The 19,041-nt window shown below is 39.7% G+C and overlaps 1 protein-coding gene across 1 annotated transcript; it reads right to left on the bottom strand.

Annotated features, from left to right (window-relative positions):
• Positions 1 to 10,037: 10,037 nt before the first annotated feature.
• Positions 10,038 to 17,673, bottom strand: LOC112145432 (potassium voltage-gated channel subfamily A member 2). Its single transcript, XM_024270658.2, has 2 exons — positions 16,909 to 17,673; positions 10,038 to 16,125 (listed from the first exon to the last, which is right to left on the bottom strand). Exon 2 carries the CDS (start codon positions 15,986 to 15,988, stop codon positions 14,492 to 14,494), a length of 1,497 nt encoding a protein of 498 aa, XP_024126426.1. The 5' UTR covers positions 15,989 to 16,125; positions 16,909 to 17,673; the 3' UTR covers positions 10,038 to 14,491.
• Positions 17,674 to 19,041: the final 1,368 nt, after the last annotated feature.

Genomic DNA, 19,041 nt, shown 5'->3' with positions numbered 1-19,041 from the left:
CTACATTTTATAAATTAATGGTTTAAATGGGCACAAAAACATTTAATTTTTTCTAAACTTTGAGAAACAAAAGAAACAAAAGTAAGACGCTGAACTGTGTTTGCTCATAAATAATTCATTACATATCATCTTGTCCGTATTTTAAATCGACAAAAGTATCGCCAATTAAAATATTGTGATATTTCACCAAATTGATTTTTCTCTACACCCCTGCGGTGGGACTTTGTGGCTCTTGCTGGGTTTTGGTCAGTAAGAAACTCTCCCAAAAGACTCTTTTAGCGTCAAAGGTTGCCGAGTCCCGACACAGACGAACAAAAAAAATGAAGAGGTTGAGTCAACGGTAACTGATGCAATTTCAAGTTTTTCTCTAACATGACAACTTTTACAGCAAAGGTTAACACATTTTCAGCTGCAGTCTAAGAGGCTATAGAAGCAATATACAAAACATATATTTTCTCACAGAAATAGCGCTAAAAAACAGAGCTAAACTGTACCTAGTTTGGCATGAGTAACCTTGTGTCTTCATACTTTATCCCTCCATAATCCCCTTGGCTTATAAGTAGAATAATAATGTCTGTGTAAAATAAAACCTCATAAAATGCTTTAAAGACTCACTCAAATAAATATTGTGTTTTTAACATGTTCTTGTAGGATTTTTCTCATAAAGGAGGACATATAAAAAAATAGTTTCAGATTAAAACTCAATTTCTTAGTATTTCTTTATTCAAATCGTGTTGAATCAGAAGCAAATTAAAACCCACGGCTTGAGAAATCTCATTTTTGTGACTTGGTAACTGCAAATGGCGTGCAAAACTCTCCTTTCTCTGCTACAATTTTGAAGCATCAACTAGTAGATAAATAGATTTATTAACATTTTAATTTTCTTCATCTGAGCTGCCAGCTGGTATGGCTACATAGCTCTGATATTTACAGCCATGTTTAAAATTTGCTACGCTATTGTTAGCTAGGGTTTGTGAGGTGCTATAAGCTAGCAGGAGAGTAAAAAAAGGGCTGGTGAAAAATTAGCGGAGGTTAGCCTCTGGGCTGACAAGTTCCACCCACAATTTAGAAGTAAATTTCTAATGAGCTCCTGCTGCAAAAAAATGTCTTAAAAAATGACAGACTTTTTTTATTTGAGCTAAAAAATTGAATAATTATAATTAAAAGACTATTGGGAATGATTTTACAATAAAAAAACTGTTGGAGTGGGACTTCAAGGAGACATTTGAAAATGTTGCTATTTAGTTTTTAACAAACAAAGATAAAATGAAGAAGCAATATCCAAATAAGAGGATGTAGATTTACAGCTTTAATACAAGTTAAAGATCAATCAGCATTCAACTGCTTCAAAGTATAAGTATTTGATTTCTGAAAGTTTTGGTGTTTTAAGCAACGATCTTCAAAAAATGAAGAAAACGGCTGTTCATCAATCTAAAAAGGGTGTATTAGCAACTTTAAATAAGCATTAATAGTTTTGTTTTTCATCATCAGATTAGATATATATAAACAATGTCTAACTTAATGGCTTCTGAACTCTGTCTGCACTCATTTTAGGATGTGGCCTGTCGCCGATGGAGCTGCTGTGCTTATTCTGAGTGGAGTGACTCCACTAAGGAGATTATGTAACACAGGAGATCAGCTCAGAGAACCACCCTCATGCATGAAAGCCGTGGACTAAATGATACAGACTTAATTGAAATGTCTGGAGTTTTTCCAGCCTCATTAATCAAAAGGCAAGTGCTAATCTTGGCTGCCATTGGTGGAGGAGGTGAGCATTCACTACAAACCAATCGGAGTACAGCAACAACACTTGACACCGCAATCCTGACTGGTTTAGACTCACTGATTGAATAACACTTTCTTCTGCAGGAATCTGTTTGCTTTTGTTTGAGACTTCTAAACAAGCAGTTTAAAATTGCGTTAAATCTAAATGCTTGTTTTTTATTAAATGCAAGTTTTTTTGTAAATTAAAGCAACATTCAATGGGAAAAAATAAATGAGGAAAGATCCCCACTGTGCTCCACCCAGAGTCTTGATATCAACACTGCTTACTATTAAACAGGGAGGTTCCATAGTGGCAGACTCCCTGAGCTCATCCCGACCCTCATCAGTTACAGTACTTCTCCTCGTGTTTCCATTTGGTGTGTTGTATACAAACATAGGAGTCAGCTCTATACCAAAAGACATTAGTAAAAAGCCTATTTTTTTATGCAATTTAACAGAATAGTGTAAAACTCTCAGACAAAATAAATAAGTGCATTGTAACCCCAGGTCATCTACTAACAACAAACATATTTTAATAAAATGTTCATGATAAAAGCTTATAAAAACGACAAAAAAACCCCACTTACTGTTGTTTTCCTTGATGTAGTGAAATAAAACAGACGTGTCAATCTCAAAGTTGCTGCCCTTGCATTGAATTTTCCACATTTTACAGCGGTGACAGAAGCCTGTCTGAACTCACTCACGCATCCTTGAAGATTAAGTAAGAGACTGGCCAGCGTCTTAAGGAGCAGTTGTCATTCTCTCAGAAACAGGCTGTTTATGGCAAAAGGGAGAACGTTAAAGTCACTCACACCACACATTCACAGATGTTACCTCAACAACAACAAGGTTCCTGCAAATCCTTGTTTGCAGATGGATTCAAGTAAAAAAAAAAGAAAAAAAGAGCAGACACTCAAGGACAGTGGATGGCAGTGTGACACCTATGTTTGTGTGGAGCGGGGCTCATTTTTCTTAGAGCTGGTGAGGTCCGTGTATACCTGCCAGGTGCTTTTGCTTGGCTCTCTCTCATATTTCACCCGTGCTAAGAATCCACATGGTCACACGCCAGCTTTTCGCTTTGCGGTCACCTTTGTGCCCTCTCTGTTGTCCATTTAATGGTTGCTGAAAGTCACTGGAGCTTGGCTGAAAATAGAAACCAGCAAACAAACAGGAAAGTTTTGTTCTGCTGCTTGGACTGAACTCTCATGCCAGAAGTTCTAAAGAATTTAATCTACAAACCAGCAGCAGTTACACATGTTTTTTTTTTATTCTTGATGGAAAAGTGGCCCAACAATGAGTGAAGACTCTAAGCTGTAAATCAACATTTCACAACAGTAATACAGGATTTTGTGAATATGATTTTTTCCCAGTCATTTTGTTAATCTGTTGACAACCTTGTCTAAGGTATTACCGACATGATGGACTTTTTACATTATTGGTCCCCAAAAAAAAGTATTCTGTCCTCAGAACCAAAGGAGAGGGTTACATCCCCTTTGCACTATTTTGACTGTAAATTACTTGTTTTTTGTATTTCCTGACATTTAAAAAATGATGTATCACCATCAAGCCTTTTTATCCCTTTAACTGCCTTCTCAAATTGTAGCACACATTTAGAAAACACTTTATTTTTGGACCTATATAGATTATAAGGCGCACCTTCAATGAATGGTCTATTTTCAAATGTATCTCATACAGAGGGATGAACTTACCATTAGGGAAAGGTGAACGACTGCCTGGGCCCCCTCAGCACTTTAGGGGTCCCGCTTAAAAAAAAAAAAAAAGAAGTCTAAAAAAATGTCCACACTCATTATTATTTACTCTGTAATTAAAAGCCAAATTTCTAAAATGGCACAAGACAGCTTGATGGAATGCAATGGAATATTCCGTCAACAGCAAGTTAGCAGCAGACTGAAACTCTTCGAAGGGAATAAAAAAAATAATTGGTACGATGAAGCACAGATTATCCAAGTGGTGGTAGATGATTATAGTCATACTGTTGATGCAATTAAAAAAAAAAAACATTTCACAAACTCCTAACAATGTAAACTAAACACTGGTGCATTAGGGCACACTGAACTCCAAGATGTGTTAAGCAAGACAAAGCAGTCAGAGATAAGTCCATCAGACTTTTTAAACTGTGCTTACAGTCATTTTCAAACTTGTTTATAACACGCTACATGTTAGCCATGTTAGAAGCGTTAGCATATTCACAATTCCTGTAACAAACTCCCAACCTCGTTTGGAACCCTTAAAAAACAGATTGATATTACAAACCTTAGTGTAACTACACAAACTTCCAACCTTGTCATGAATATGTAAACATATGTTTGTAAAGTCACCTGACAACCCTGGAAAATATGTAAAGTCTGTCACCGCTACACGTTAGCTGCATTAGCATGTTCAGAATACCTATTCTTACCAGGTAAAATCTGAATGATTTCCCTAAAACAAACGTTCGTGTGGCTATAATAACTCCCAACCTTGTTAGTAAAGCAAAAAAAAAAATGCAGACACCGCTACATGTTACCCATGTTCGCAATACCTGTAACTCCTAACCTCGTCTGTATCATGTAAAAACCTGACTGATACCACTAAAATAAACTTTAACAAACAAACTAAGGCTGAATCTGCCATACCCCTACCCCACCTGCTTCTCCCTGCATGGCCAATTGTTGGGGCATTTGGTAGGGTAGGGTGTCTGAAATAGTTTTTTTAAGGCCTAACCCATGCCGTGGATGGATGCAGAGCCCTCCGCCACGAAGGTGAACCGCGTCTTGCCGTGTCACGGAGAAGAAGCACATTTCTTATAATTATAACTTTTCTTAAGGCTTTTAAGTGCTTCTTAGTGGAGAAAAATGTATTTAAAACGTTATGTATTATGGTACTATCCCTAAGCAGTAAGCAACAGGATTTTGTTGTCTATTTGAGAATGAAGTTTGTTTGTTTGTTTTTTTAACAAAGAACCACTGCTTCAGAATATAGTCCCTATTGTTACAATTCAGCTCTAAACTCATACAACACCAATCATGCTGTTTTCTAACATACACCGCCCCTGAATAGAAGTTCTTGTACTCTTATAAAATATTTGTGAGGCAGACCCTTGGGTTGAATTGTCCTGAGGCCTCTGGTTGCTTTGTTCAGCCTCTAGGCGTTGACATGTGCAGGAACTGGATACCTTAGCGTGTGTGCCTCAGACGTGCTGAAAAGCCCCGGTTGCTGCCATGTTGCTGGGGACAGACAGACGGGTATTCAACTCTGAGCAATGGGTCCCTTATGTAACCATTCAGTGGAATGCTGTTCGTCTTTGTTACAGTTGTGTACCTGCATGTGTTGCTGCTTTGAGTAGGTGCTCCTCACAAATTTGGAGGTTTGAATAGTTATCAATCGATTTATCCCTTTAAGCAGAACACATTTTGCAATTTTTGCAGCAGTTTCTGCATAAAGCAAAGATTAAAATTAATGTTTTGACCGAGTTTTATCCTGAAGAGCTTAGTTTTTAAATGATTGTTTTATTGCCTTGACTATGTGTTTAACTCTTTGTAGATTCTTTAGAATTCCTCTCTGATCATGCATGAATAATAAATGAAGGCATGCTGCAGGAGCACCTAGTTCCCAGAACCAGACATGAAAGCTCCACTCAGGAACCCAATTATGTCAGCAGGTAACCAACTCCAGTTACTTACATGCAGTGTTAGGCAGAGCAGGAGGAACCGAGCCAATTACATTTAAAATTACATAACATACTCTGCAAAAATAGACAACTCGCATGGGAAATGCCAGAATTTCTGAGTTTTAGCTTGTCGACGAGAAGAGCAACTGGGACAAATTCATGAAATGCCCTCAGTGACTCGCCATGAATCAAATGAGAAGAAATATAAACCCATATTTGGTCTTTCTCCTGCTGGAAAATGGGGAGTCGTTTTGAGATCCTCTCTGTTAAGTTCAGTTTTCAGCATCCTGCAACTTCATCTCATAAATTGCATCCTGAGACTCCCAGCTATATTGTCTCTGCTGCTGTATGTCTGTTAAAAGTTCATAACTAATGTAAAGTTTGAGAATATGGGACAGCATCAGTGGGCCTAATTTAACATTGAAAGTAGGGTGAAAAAAGGAAGGTGCTCATAGTTTGATGCAGAAAAAACAATTTCTTTAATAGTAGACACAAAACAAATTAGTTAGATGACCATCGACTTGAGAACAATTCTCAGAAGACGTCCCACTCACTGCATTGCAGGAACAGCTGACAAAGCCATCCACATCTTTCCATCGGGTCTCATCTGAGAGCATCTTCTTCTTCTACTTCTTCACAGAACAGTTGTACAGCAGGAAGCTAAATCTGCACTGATGTGAATAAATTCAATTTACTTATTATTAGATTTGCAGAGTTTCTTGTCAGACATCTTTACATCAGGAAAAAGGTTGGAGTCTAAACAACTTTACAGGGAAGCAGTTTTCAGAAGTTGCAGCACACGGTTTTAATACATTATTTTTTGTGTCAGCTGTCACACAAAGTGGCTGAATCATATGCATCTATATTTCTATATAATTAGTTGAATCTACTGGAGGGAACTCAATTTTAAGTTGCTAAAGTTGCATATTTTAAATTATAAATGTGATTGTGATGTTTTTGTGCAACTCGAATGCCTCAGAGCTCCCTGATGACAATGAACAAAGCCCTCACTTTTCTGATTTAAGTCTGTGTCACTATGTACATTTTGCGGATTTTCCATGTATGAAATTTTGGTCTTTTGTAATACATGCGGGATACACATATACATAAATGTTTTTTTTGCATCAGTTGAATTTGATTTTGAGCTGTTCAGAATCTTTGAGTGGTTAAGAATTGTGCATATTTTACGTAGTTTATGCACAATTATTATGTAAATCTTATGCAATTGTGAAAATTGCAAAAATTTAAGGCTTTCCACAACTGTTCCATGCATCTGTCTAACAGACTTTTCATGCATGTACGACCGACGTATGTAGACATATTCAGCTGTTCATTTGTGATGCATTTGTTTACATTTAACTTAAAACTTTTCTAATTTTTCCCACGTATACTTACAGATGACCAGTTTTCATTCATGCAATAAGCGCAAAAATTACATATTGGCTGTGTGACATGGCCTTAAAGGGTAGTAAAATGTATACATTTCTGAACTTCACTGCTTTCACTTATTTTCAAGTGTTCTGGGACATCTTTACTGTTGACTTCAACTTAAATGCTGACTCAGCAGATTTAATACAGCTGTTTAATGCTCCCCACACAGATGTGCAAACTACACAAACTTGACACAAACAGTATTCCTAGATGTGTTCCTTTGAAGTATTCGATAAACATGGATGTGTACCCCCCCCCAATAGAAAAACTTGGTCCTTGTAGTTTATTTGGGGACTGCAGCGTGAGCAGCTTCATCCACATTAACAGTGACAACTCTTTGTTCCAAGCAAGAGCATGGCCCCTCATCAAGAAATTGCATGCATAATGCATGAGCTCAGTGAACACAGTGGAACACATTCAACCACACGTAGAGCTGCCGCCCGTCTGCTGCTCAGCTCATTTTCTATTTGTAACTTTAACTGAACGCATGCACGGCACATCTGAGTGTCCTTGCTTCCACAAAATGACTGCTCAGTTATCGACACATTGGTGAGGCAATCTACCACATCTGCTGTAATGTGAAATCTTACTGTTTCTTTAGGAGGGGATGTGCAAAACATAACTTATTTGGCATCATACAATTACTAAATGAATCTTTTGAAGAACTAAATCAAGCGGTGAGATGGCTCTCTGAAAAGCTTTAAACAAACTTCAGTGGCAGCTCCTGCTTTTGTGGTCAAACACAGAGTTGGATGTGGGATGTAAAAGTGGGAAGAGGCTCTGGGACTGAGATGCTGATGAAATATTAACTCACACAGGATATTTAAAGCTTGTGACATTCTTTTGCAAGTCGCCATTTTGGAAATGGTTTCTAAATGAAATGTAGGAAGCAGAAGCAGAGTTGTCTTTTCAGGGAAACTCCACTCAAAATGATTGTTTTTACTGTTGAAAAGGTAAAATAGCTCAATTATTCATTCTAGTAGCACGTAGTTATAATTGTTAATGGCAAATTATTGTGTAACAGAAGGAAGGCTGGTTGGATTTCAGTTTTATTGAGCTTCGTTTACAACAGTTCTAATCATAAGTCCCTGGTTATAAAGATATGTCTGAAAATAAAATAAAAAGATGGGTCATGGCTGAAAAACCCTTTTTAGATCTTTTCTAGTGTTGAGATAATATTATTAGACCAGGCATTAATTGAAAGTACCGATAACAGGAATAAAGTTGAACTTTTACTACAGGAAGATCAATTTTGATTATTTTTTCACAAATTTTTATAATAAAATATGCTGACTCTCAAAGTTCTGTAACTGTCCAGCAGATTGACTTTCTGGTTTCTCTCAGTGACCCCTGTTGTTTGTTTGATCAAATTGTCTTCATTCTTATAATTTTCAGATATCTTTGTCTAATCTACTTTGGATTACTTGGATCAGGTGTTTCAAGCCAATAGAAAGTGGTAAGAAAAGAAAAGAAAAAGAAACTAATGCTTTTGTTGAACACTTCATTCTCAACCTTAGTAATCAAATCATATCAAACTAAAAAGTTAAATGTATTTTTTTTTATTTCTTCTCCTAATTTGTTGTTATTTTCTTGTAATTATTTAGTTATGAGTTGTTATTATTTTTACTAAAATCTACATTTACCTCACATTTTCTCTTGATTTTTAGTCTTTTGGTTATATTTGAATAATTAAAACCAAAGTTCACAAAAAAATAATAATTAACTAATGATATGTATGTCACCAAATTCATTTTAATAAACTTATTTTTCTGCCTTTTTTTCAACTAATATTAAAAATATTTTATGCAGCAATTTCTGTGAAATGGTGTCATTTCCAATTTTGTGCCTCTAGAGGGCAGTAATACCATCTGTTTCAATTTCTCAATTCACTAAGACATTTATAAAAATTAAACATCTTTGAACATCATTTTTACTCAAAGTAAAGCTGAGTAATGCTAAACTGCACTTAGGATCTGTGTCACCGCAGCATAAAGCCATTGTTAATTAACACAAAGCTGAGCAGCCTCTAATGGTCGGGTGTGGTTTGGTTCCAGGGCAGCCCCGTTAGACTAGCCCCAGGTCCCACAGGGCTCACCACCTAATTACAAGCTGGTAAGTACAGAGCGAGCCTGTGTGACTCCTCAACGACACTCCTGTGGGCACGCCACCCCTGACAAACAACACACCGGCGCTAACTCCTCGCTAACAACAACAGCGTTGAGCACAGAGGTAGCCACCTGCAGCAGGACCGCATCCCTGCTGGTGTTGCTCAGTCCCATCTGCCTCTCCATGTATGCACTTGTTTCAGCAAAGCAAGCTGCAGAGCACTGCACTGCATCAAAGGAAGACTAATGACTACAGCAAAGATGAAGCTCCAGCACCAAGGCCCGGAGTGCTCCTGTTGCTAAAGCAGGCTGTAGAGAAAGCACACGCTCACTGAGAAAGGTGGCGCCGAACTCCCAGAGATTTCAGGTTAAGACTTAAAAACAGAGCTTAGAAAAAGAACAGCCAATAAAAACTTTAAGCTTATTTGTTTTTAAGACGAATATTATAATTGAACCCTTTTTAAAATCAAATTTATTCAATCTGGTGACGCCAATGAATCCAATGATTCCCTAAATTTATACAAAAAAAATGCAATAGCGATACCTTTTCTGGCTTATCAACCTTGAATGTCAGGATGACAAAGCCAAAAAAAAGTTCATTGTCAAGAATATCTTGAAGAATCTTTCCTGTTAAGCATCTCTTTTCACCTTTCTTCCCATGTCCTCCACATTCCTCCTCCTTCTCCTCTTCCTATCTCTTTCTCCAACAAAAAGGCTATTAATAGAACACCCTGCTCTTCCTTTTAAACAGCAAAGAGCATATACTGTGCACTTAAAGGGAGGCAGAAGCTGAAGACACCAGGAGGCGTTTGAAAATGTCCTCAGCGCAGCGTGCTGGCTGTCCTATGAATAACAACAAACAGAACTCTTGATGGATCTGTGGCATTTTGCATCAGACGCTCTTTGGTTAAATTTAGCACCTTAAATCATCTGCAGACGCAAATATTCAGATGTGAAAAACTGAGCAACAGAACAACACCTCTGGTTGTGTTCAAAAGTTTCATACTGGAGGAAATGAGGTAGCGATATACTCGGAAAGTGTTGAAATGACACACAAACAACATACACACAGTTTCAGTTAAATTATTATTGACTTCATTATTGATATTCATTTGTCATGGTTATGATCATTTGGAAGGGTTACATATACTTCTTAAAATTAATCGTTTTACTCGTCCATAGATTGTCCCTTTTGTCGTAAAGTGCAGATAATACTATGTTTTAAATCCAGACTTCACATCATTAATTAGTGTTTTTTTTTTCTTTTTCTTTTTTTTTTGCTCCATGGTATAGTAGTAATTATTTACATTATTTTTCCACATTTCATTTCATAGAAAGAAAATCCATAATCCACTGTCAGCATTGATGGATGTTCAGTATGATGCAGGAGTACAGGGATGAAGTGAACAACTGTACACAATATTTCAGTGGATGACACCATCAGGCTTCAAGATCAAGCAAAAAAAAAGAAAGGACACTGCTTCTCAAATACACACAGACATACAGTTTGCATATTGATCATCTTGTCACCTGTATGGATGAGTTATTTATAGAAACATCGTTACAAAGAGCTGACATCGCGTTTCAAACAAACCTCAATTATCCATGTGTACATTTTAAGCACAACGCAGCAAAGAGGTGTCTTAATGTTTCTTTTACTTTAGCTTAAGGGTTATTTCTCTATAAGTTGTGTAAATCATTATAGAAGTTATGCTGAAGAGAATCTTAGAAGTACATGTACTTAAATCTTCGTTTGACCCCCTGACTGCCTCCTTATAATCATTCTCTGCATAGATATCCCAGTGAATTCACTGCTGGACAACCTTCACATGGAGTGGATTTGCTGGTGGGTTCAGCATTTGAAAAGTATTATTTTTAGTCATAAGACATTACTTAAACATACAGTACACAGTAGAAGGGCTGTCAGAATATTAGTTTTCCCCCAAAAAATTTAACAAAATCACTTGAATTGACTTACAAAACGTATTTGTGAGGTTTGTTTTCTTTTTCCTTTTCTGTGTTTTTTAACTGCTCCCTTTAGGGATCGCCACAGCTAATCATTCACCTCTATCTAATCTTGTTTAAATACTCCTTACTCAGACTAGACACCCTCATGTCCTCCTTGACTACATCCATTAACGTCCTCTTTGGTCATCCTCTAGGCCTCTTTCCTAGTACCTCCCACCACAGCATCCTTTTACCAACTGAATGTTGGTCCAAACCCTCTCAAACTGCTTCTTACCATAAATCTGACATGGGCTGTTCCTCTGATGATTCCTGACCCTATCCATCCTGGTCACTCCTGAAGAGATCTTCAACTCTGCTGCCTCCAGTTCTGCCTCCTGTCTTATTCTTAATACACATACAACGTGTTATCACAGCCTAATACCTTAAATAAACAAATTTATTTCATTTTTTTTTTCATATTTTGGAGAATTTTGTCTGAATTTGCAGTTTTTGATTGTCCCAAAAGTCCTAAATCAAATCCTGACAGCCCAACTATATGAACTTGCAATGACAATAGGAATTGTGTGGCATGTTGATCTGCAGGAAAAATAAATAAATAAATAAAAAAAACAAACAAACTCAAGTTAATGATTTTTGATCACATTTGTGCTTGGCGCATCCAAATTTGCTGATTCTCAACCATAACATTGTGATGTCCAGTTTTGCTACAGTCAGTTCAGAAGCATCAACAAAGTCAGCCGTAACAGATAAATGTTAACATTTATCGCACATTTTTGTTCATGGAAAATAGTCGTCAACAATAACAAATGCATGCATAGACAAATATTTTTGGTCAAACTGTTAGATCCCCCATTTCCACTGCAGCCCAACACACACATGCACACACAGACACAAATATGCAAACGGGTGTTGCATACATGTGGTTGCACAGACAGGCTTTAGTCCTGACATTCAGTGGTTCTTTTTCTCAGTCGCACAAGCACACAACAAGATTTCCATTTGGACTGTGGGGAACTCTGAAAACTCTTTCAGAAAGATAACAAGTGTTTTCTTCACACAAAGAATAAAGAATTGGACAAAAAACATCCTCTTATTTGCATCTTATTTAAATTAGCAACCATTGAAGATCCTAATCCAACTACACTTGGAATATCAGCAGCTTTTTACCTATAAATTCATTCAACAAAAAAACAACAGCAACATGTTCCGGCAGTGGACCGAGTATCCTGATGAAAACGTTTTAAGTGTTGAAACATTGTGTTGCTGATGATGTGCTGTTAGCACAACCCCCTACCATGACAAAAACATGCAGCTGTAAGAAACCCTTTCCCCATCTATCTATCCCTTTCTACAGTTCAAGGTGTCCAGAAGAAGATGCTGACAAGCAAGACACGGGAGAGAAGTCAGACGACTGAGAGGTTAAATAATGTCTGCTACACTGCTGCTAATTAGCACTTAGCACTATCTGTATTGATGTTACTGCCTTTGACCGTTACCTTGGCAGTGTTGAGCGAATGATGGAGAGTTCTAAGTTGGACGCGGTCCTAGAATTGATGTGTCTGATGCCAACTTTTAAAAACAGACTAAAGCGTCTGGCATCAGAGACTCCTCAGCGGGCCCCATTTATATTCTTAGCAGCCCAATAGCAATAAAAGCCTTCAGATAACAGTTTCCGTAAAGTGAGAACAGCTTTTATGTCCTCCTGCTCTACCGAGGGTTGCTTTAAACCAGGTGAAGGAAACATCTATAGTAAAAAAAAAAACAGGATTTTGTGGCAGATTTTCTCATCAAACAAGAAAGTTTTTTGGAATTTCAAGGGAGAGTGTGTCTTTGGCACTCTGAACTGGCTCTGACACGAGAAAACAGTGGTGCTCAGAACAGTTATTGTTATTAGTAGCGATAAAAAATGGCAATGATCTGCACATGGGGGAAAGACTCTTGCTTTCGCCTAATAGCTAGTAGATTTTTTTTTCTCTCTTTTACAGAAGCATATATGTACTGTATATGTGCTTATTTGTATACATATGTAGATTTATCTTAATCTTTATCTTAATTATTTAAGTTTTTTTTGTCTTATAGGCTTCTTCTTTCAGCTTAACACATGCTAGGAATGTTTTGAGAGCATGCAACACTAGGATAGCGTAAACCCAGACAAAAAGGCAGTTGAGGGGAAGCACTTTTCTAGACATGACTCTTTAAAAGTTTGTTTTGATGGGGGAATGCAAAAGACCTTTTAAAAAGAGAACACTGCAGGTTCCTCACATTACAAGTTGGGATTGTTATCCGGTACTAGAGTATAAGTTGAAGCTCAAAGTCATAAGTCAGTTTGCAGAAACCTGGCAGAAGTGAAGTGGCAACAACTTCTACATGGAATGTTCACATCGACACGTGTCTGGTTACTTATAAGATCTGGTTCTGGAGCTGATTATTACTTAAGAAAACCTCTTACACTTACAGCTTTAGCTTGCTGCAACAGCTACCTGCAGGCATCCTTTTAAAAGTGTGTAGAGAAGGCAGTGTACAGATACATTTACAGTGGACGGGTGAAGCAAGTGGCAGTTGAGAATCAAGTGGAACTTCTCATTCAGATTACAAGGTCATCATGCAAGAAATCTACTGTGTTTACTACTAAAAGCACCTACCTACCTGGCAGCTATCGGTTAAGTCACGGTTTGTCTACCTCGCTAAAATGGAGAAACGCTGTGAAAGTGATTCAGTGAAAAAAACAAAGAAGAAGAAGAAACATTCAAGCTGTCTTAAAGATCTGCAGTAAGACCAGTTTGGGTGAATGGAGGTGGGGGGGGAAACTTGCATTGCAGTTCATACTGGTGCATATAAGACCAAAGCAGTGAAAATTCAAGGCCATTCTCAGTCATTCATCAGATACTGATGTCTACAAGGTTACAAAGATGTCAAGCCATCAGCTGAGCGCTGATAGCTGTCATTCATCCTTTAAGTAAATGGGCGAACTTAGGCGCCATCCTCGTCACAAGTCACTCACAAGCCGCATCAGTGCTGCTGGGGGCTTGCTTTATGCCCGCTCATCCTCTTATCTCTAATTTGTGTCGCATAAGACAGCTTCATCTGGTCCTGGGAGAAGCATATGTGGTGCATGATATGCTTTTGGACAAGCATATAGCAAAGCAAATGTGCCTTGGGAAATGAGGTACAAGGAGACTAAAGAGCAGCTTGTGTTGTTTTACCTTTTTTCCTTTTAAAAGCATTTTTTTCTAGTGTGTTCTCTTTTTGTGTGCTACTTCTGGCTTTTTATCTAGTTTCTGATATGTTTTTTTTTCAGCAACCACACAGACAAAGTCAGCTCCATGCAGAAATGCTTAATTTTTAACTTTACATTGTTTTAGGGCTTTTTTACTTTCTATCGTAAAAGACTTGATGAGCGCAGAGTGACAACATGGCATTTGCGATATTTTTCAGTCTGTAATTATCAACATTCTGTTTTCTATTGCCTTGATTTTACCAGAACAAACGAGATGGGAAAATGTTCCTTTGACCCATCCTTGACTCGCTCTGGCTGAGAGAGAATGACACACAGCTACACGTCTGTGAGCATCTTTGTGATGTTTACATAGTTTGTATTAGCCAGCGTGCAGTTAGCTGTTTTAAGGTTCTCTTCCTGAAAGTCCTCGTTGCTGTTGTTGACAGCCTCCTGAATCTCCATATAGTCCGATTTGCTGATGGTGGAGCCGCTCCGGCTTTTCTTTAGGTCCTCAGCGGAGTCCGTTTTGGGCACGTTGACCTGCAGAAACTGAGCTTGCTCCTCACCTTCAGTCTCGCGGTGATAGAAGTAGTTAAAGTTGGACACAATGACAGGCACTGGCAGGGCAATGGTCAGCACACCTGCAATGGCACACAGAGAGCCCACAATCTTGCCACCAATTGTAGTTGGTACCATGTCACCGTAGCCGACTGTTGTCATGGACACAACCGCCCACCAAAACGCATCCGGGATGCTCTCAAACTGGGATTCAGGCTCGTCCGCTTCAGCGAAGTACACGGCGCTGGAGAAGAGGATGACCCCAATGAAAAGGAAAAAGATGAGGAGACCCAGCTCTCTCATACTGGCTTTCAGGGTCTGGCCCAAAATCTGAAGCCCTTTGGAGTGACGCGAGAGCTTGAAGATTCTGAAGACTCGGACCAAGCGAATTACCCTGAGTATGGCTAAAGACATGGCTTGTTGACCTGGCTGACCATCCTCTGGCCTGTCTGCCAGCTCTGTGCCAAGAGTAATGAAGTAAGGAATAATGGCGACAATATCGATAATGTTCATTATATTACCAAAAAAGCCTGCTTTGCTTGGACAGGCGAAGAAGCGCACTAAAAACTCAAAGGAGAACCATATAATGCAAAGAGTCTCCAGGATGAAGAAGGGGTCAGTGAAGTAGGTGGAGGTGTAGCTGATGATTGTTGTGTTGGTCTCCGGTGAAAAGACACTGGCATGGGACTTGTGCATTTCATCTTCATCATTGCGAAAAATGGGGAGTGTCTCCAAGCAGAAACTTACAATAGAGATGAGAATAACCATAACAGAGATGATGGCAATAATCCTGGCAGGACCTGAGCTCTCTGGGTACTCAAACAGTAGCCAGACCTGTCTCTGAAACTCATTGTCAGGGAGAGGCCGCTCTTCCTCCTTGATGAAACCTTCATCCTCTCTGAACATCTCGATGGCTTCTTCACCCAACTCATAAAAGCGAATCTCTTCTGAGAAGATATCGAGGGTGACGTTGACTGGCCTTCTCAGCCGGCCTCCTGATTGATAATAATACAATATGGCATCAAAGCTGGGTCTATTCCTGTCGAAAAAGTACTCGTTCCTCAGTGGGTCGAAGTAGCGCATCCTCTTCTTGGGGTCCCCCAGCAGAGTCTCAGGGAACTGAGAGAGGGTTTTGAGTTGCGTCTCGAAGCGCAGGCCTGAGATGTTGATTACCACCCGCTCGCAACATTCGTGGTCGGCCTCCGGGTCGTAGTCCTGAGGGTGGCCCGGGTGCACGGCCGCCTCGTCAGAGGGGTCGCCTGTCGCGACAGTCATTCTGCAGGGGGACGAGGCCTGCACTTTTTAGTGAGACTGGGTCCTGCAGCCTGGAGAACTGCAGGCAGGAATCAGGAGAGGAAGGGGGCTCGAGACCGTAAAGACCTGACGGCCACAGGTTGTCACCTAGGGTTTAGCTGCATTTAAAGCAAAAAGAGAAAAGACACAAAGCAGTTTCAGGTTAGTCTGAGAAGTGATACAGCATTACAAACTTCTGTGGAGCCCTGAGATGTCAAGAACTTGCTTTTAGCTTGAAGATCAAGGATCTAAAAATAGAAAACAATGCCTCTGAAAAACCTTTGATTTGAATAATGCAATACTGTGCAGAGGAGTAACTCTTACATTTTCAGTTCCTTGAGGATGCAGATAGTTGACTAAAACAGTTAAAGAAGGGCTTGTAGGCAAATCCTTACTTCTGAATTGGGACACTTGCATGCCGCAGTAGACAATTACTTCTAAATTAAATGGGAATACTCAATTGACGCCATGTACGGGCAAGGCAATGCAGCAGGAAATAAATTCAGACAGCAGTCTGACTTAGATATCTGCAGTCTAACACAGAAAGGTTGCTTTGAATTTTTACATTTTTTAGAGGAATGCTTTAAAAAATAACACACAGGTGGCTTCTATGTGGACTTCTTTTTGGTTTTATTGAAGGATTTTAGCCCTGAAATGGTGCCCTACACTGAAATATTAAAAAAACACGTATAAATAATTTACCCTCAGAAGGAAATAGGTTCCCTGAGAAAAAACTGCACCTCTGCCTCATGCACTCACCGACACAGTTTTGAAAAATATATATATATATATATATATTTTCATGCAGACTGTTGGTCCAGCCATAGATAGTTTAATGGACACGAAAAACGAAGATGCACCAGATCACGTCTGATTTACAGAGAATCAGATGTGTTTCATACCTGCAGACATCTTTCACATCTCCAGACCAGACTTGTTTTTCCCCCCTCTGGTTTCAGGAATGTGGAGGATGATGAATGATGAGCACTTCAGCCTCAGGTCTGCCAAAAAAATGGATATCCAATTTGGGGCCAGTCGATTATGTTCCTCTCAGGTTGTCTGCAGCAGCAGCAGCATCCTTGCCGCGCGCTGCACCGCGTACAGTATGTGCGGGTGTGTCCTCGCTCCCCCCATCGACTCCTCTCCTCCGGGTAGGCTGTCGTGGGATGGAAATTGGAGGGGGGGAGAAGAAGAAAAAAGGAGGAGGGAGACGATCAAGGGTGCGGGTGCTTCCCTTAGTAACCGAAGGTGCTGGAATCAGCAGATCTTTCTGTGTTCGCCTCCTCGCCACGCACGGCGGCTGCGTGACGAGGCTCTGCCTGCAAAGGTGCAGCGTCTCCACAAGACACATCTGCAAACAAAAGAGGCGCGGCGAGGAAGGGGAGGGGGGATTAACTTGTTACCATAACAAGATTAAAAAAAAAATAAATACAAATAAAAGGAGGGGGTGCAGTTATTATTATCTTTTAATCTCTTTGCGTGTTTTCTTGGTAAGAAATGCACAAATGAGCATCTCCATCAGAATCCACCGCAGAAATGCGCCGCATCCAGCAGTGTTTGGCGCACGGAGGAGCCTCCTCACAGCCCGTCATGGTGGGCAGAGCGGCGTCCTCAGACACTGACGTGAATCGACATGCATGAAAGAATCCCCCCCACGTCGTGGGCTATAGGAGATTATGCAATTTCTCATAGCCAGCGCCCCGTGGACATGTGCGCGTACAACAACAAACATGCGAAACAGCCTGTTATGATTTGCGCGCACCTCTGAGCCCTGCAGGAGGTGGGAAGCTTTTAATAAGTGACAGAAACAGCTGTGGGTGAAAAGGCTCGGCCGCAGGCTGGTATTGGTTACTGTACGGAGCATGGGCAGACCTGCAGTCGGGCACCGCCATGCATACCAAGAGAAATCTGGTTATTGAGCCAGAGAAGCGAAAGAAGGACCTCTGCATTGTAGCAACAGTTACCAGTCTAATCTGCAGCGTGGACATGAGTCAGAGATGCTCCACCAGCACAGTTGTCACTTATATCTTAATCACTATATGGCCTTATTTATGTGCATGATTGTTTCATTAGTGTAGTACTTTAAAAAAAAACTTTTTTTTCATATAAATAAAGGATTCCATCATTTTAAAGACACACTCCAATGAATAACTGTTTGTTTGTATGTCTTTATTCAAATCATCCGATTCATGCAGCTTTGTTTTCCTTGTCTGACTTGGCTGGCTCAAAACAACCCCAGAACTGGTTGCCATTTTTGTTGCACTGGTAATGGCGTGTGCGAAGGGCTGTAAGCTAGCGGGAGAGAGCGCAAACAAAGATATGATGGGAAATGAGGGCAGGCTTACCCCGCACTCACACAGCTAGCGTTACGGCTCTGATGCGAGCGCCGCAGTCATTTTTTTTACATAACTTTAAAAGGGCAAGAGAACATCTCACTGCAGTCATCCAGTAGCCAATATAAGCCATCTGCTGTACCTGGACCGCTCCCGCTCGCACCTGAGCTGTAATCTTGCCATGTAAACCCAGGATATATGCACCAACAGCCCCATAACTCAGAGGTGGATTTTAATAAACCCCTGTCATTCTGGAGAGAATATGTCCTACAACACGGTTTGTTATAATCATGATTAAAAAAAACACAAGGAACACTTAAAAATAGATCAAAAGATGATTAGAGTGGGACTTTAAAACTATTCTCTCTCACCATTTAGCTTCAGTTGTTGACAGTTCTTGTACATTTTCCTGGCAACACATTCTTTGAATTATTTATATGAGGAAAATGAATCTAAACTTTCGTTGCAGATGGCTTTCAATCAAGTGAGTGATTTTGAGTCTGAACATCCTCTGGTGACAGAATGGTCCTAATGTGAACAGGAATCCCTCACTTTAGGGAGGTGAAGCAGCAGGTGTATGTGAGGTTCAGCTTTGATAGCACCGCAAACATGCGTTTGTCACAGCTGCCAACCCTTTCCCATGTGTTTGTGAACCTGCATGCAAGCTGCCATTCCAGTAGATTTTTCCTACTGTCTCTTAAT

Source organism: Oryzias melastigma, linkage group LG5, assembly GCF_002922805.2.
Source record: "Oryzias melastigma strain HK-1 linkage group LG5, ASM292280v2, whole genome shotgun sequence".
Lineage (NCBI taxonomy): Eukaryota > Metazoa > Chordata > Actinopteri > Beloniformes > Adrianichthyidae > Oryzias > Oryzias melastigma.
The sequence above is the reverse complement of the archived record's forward strand: the minus strand, read 5'-3'. Positions and strand labels throughout refer to the sequence as shown.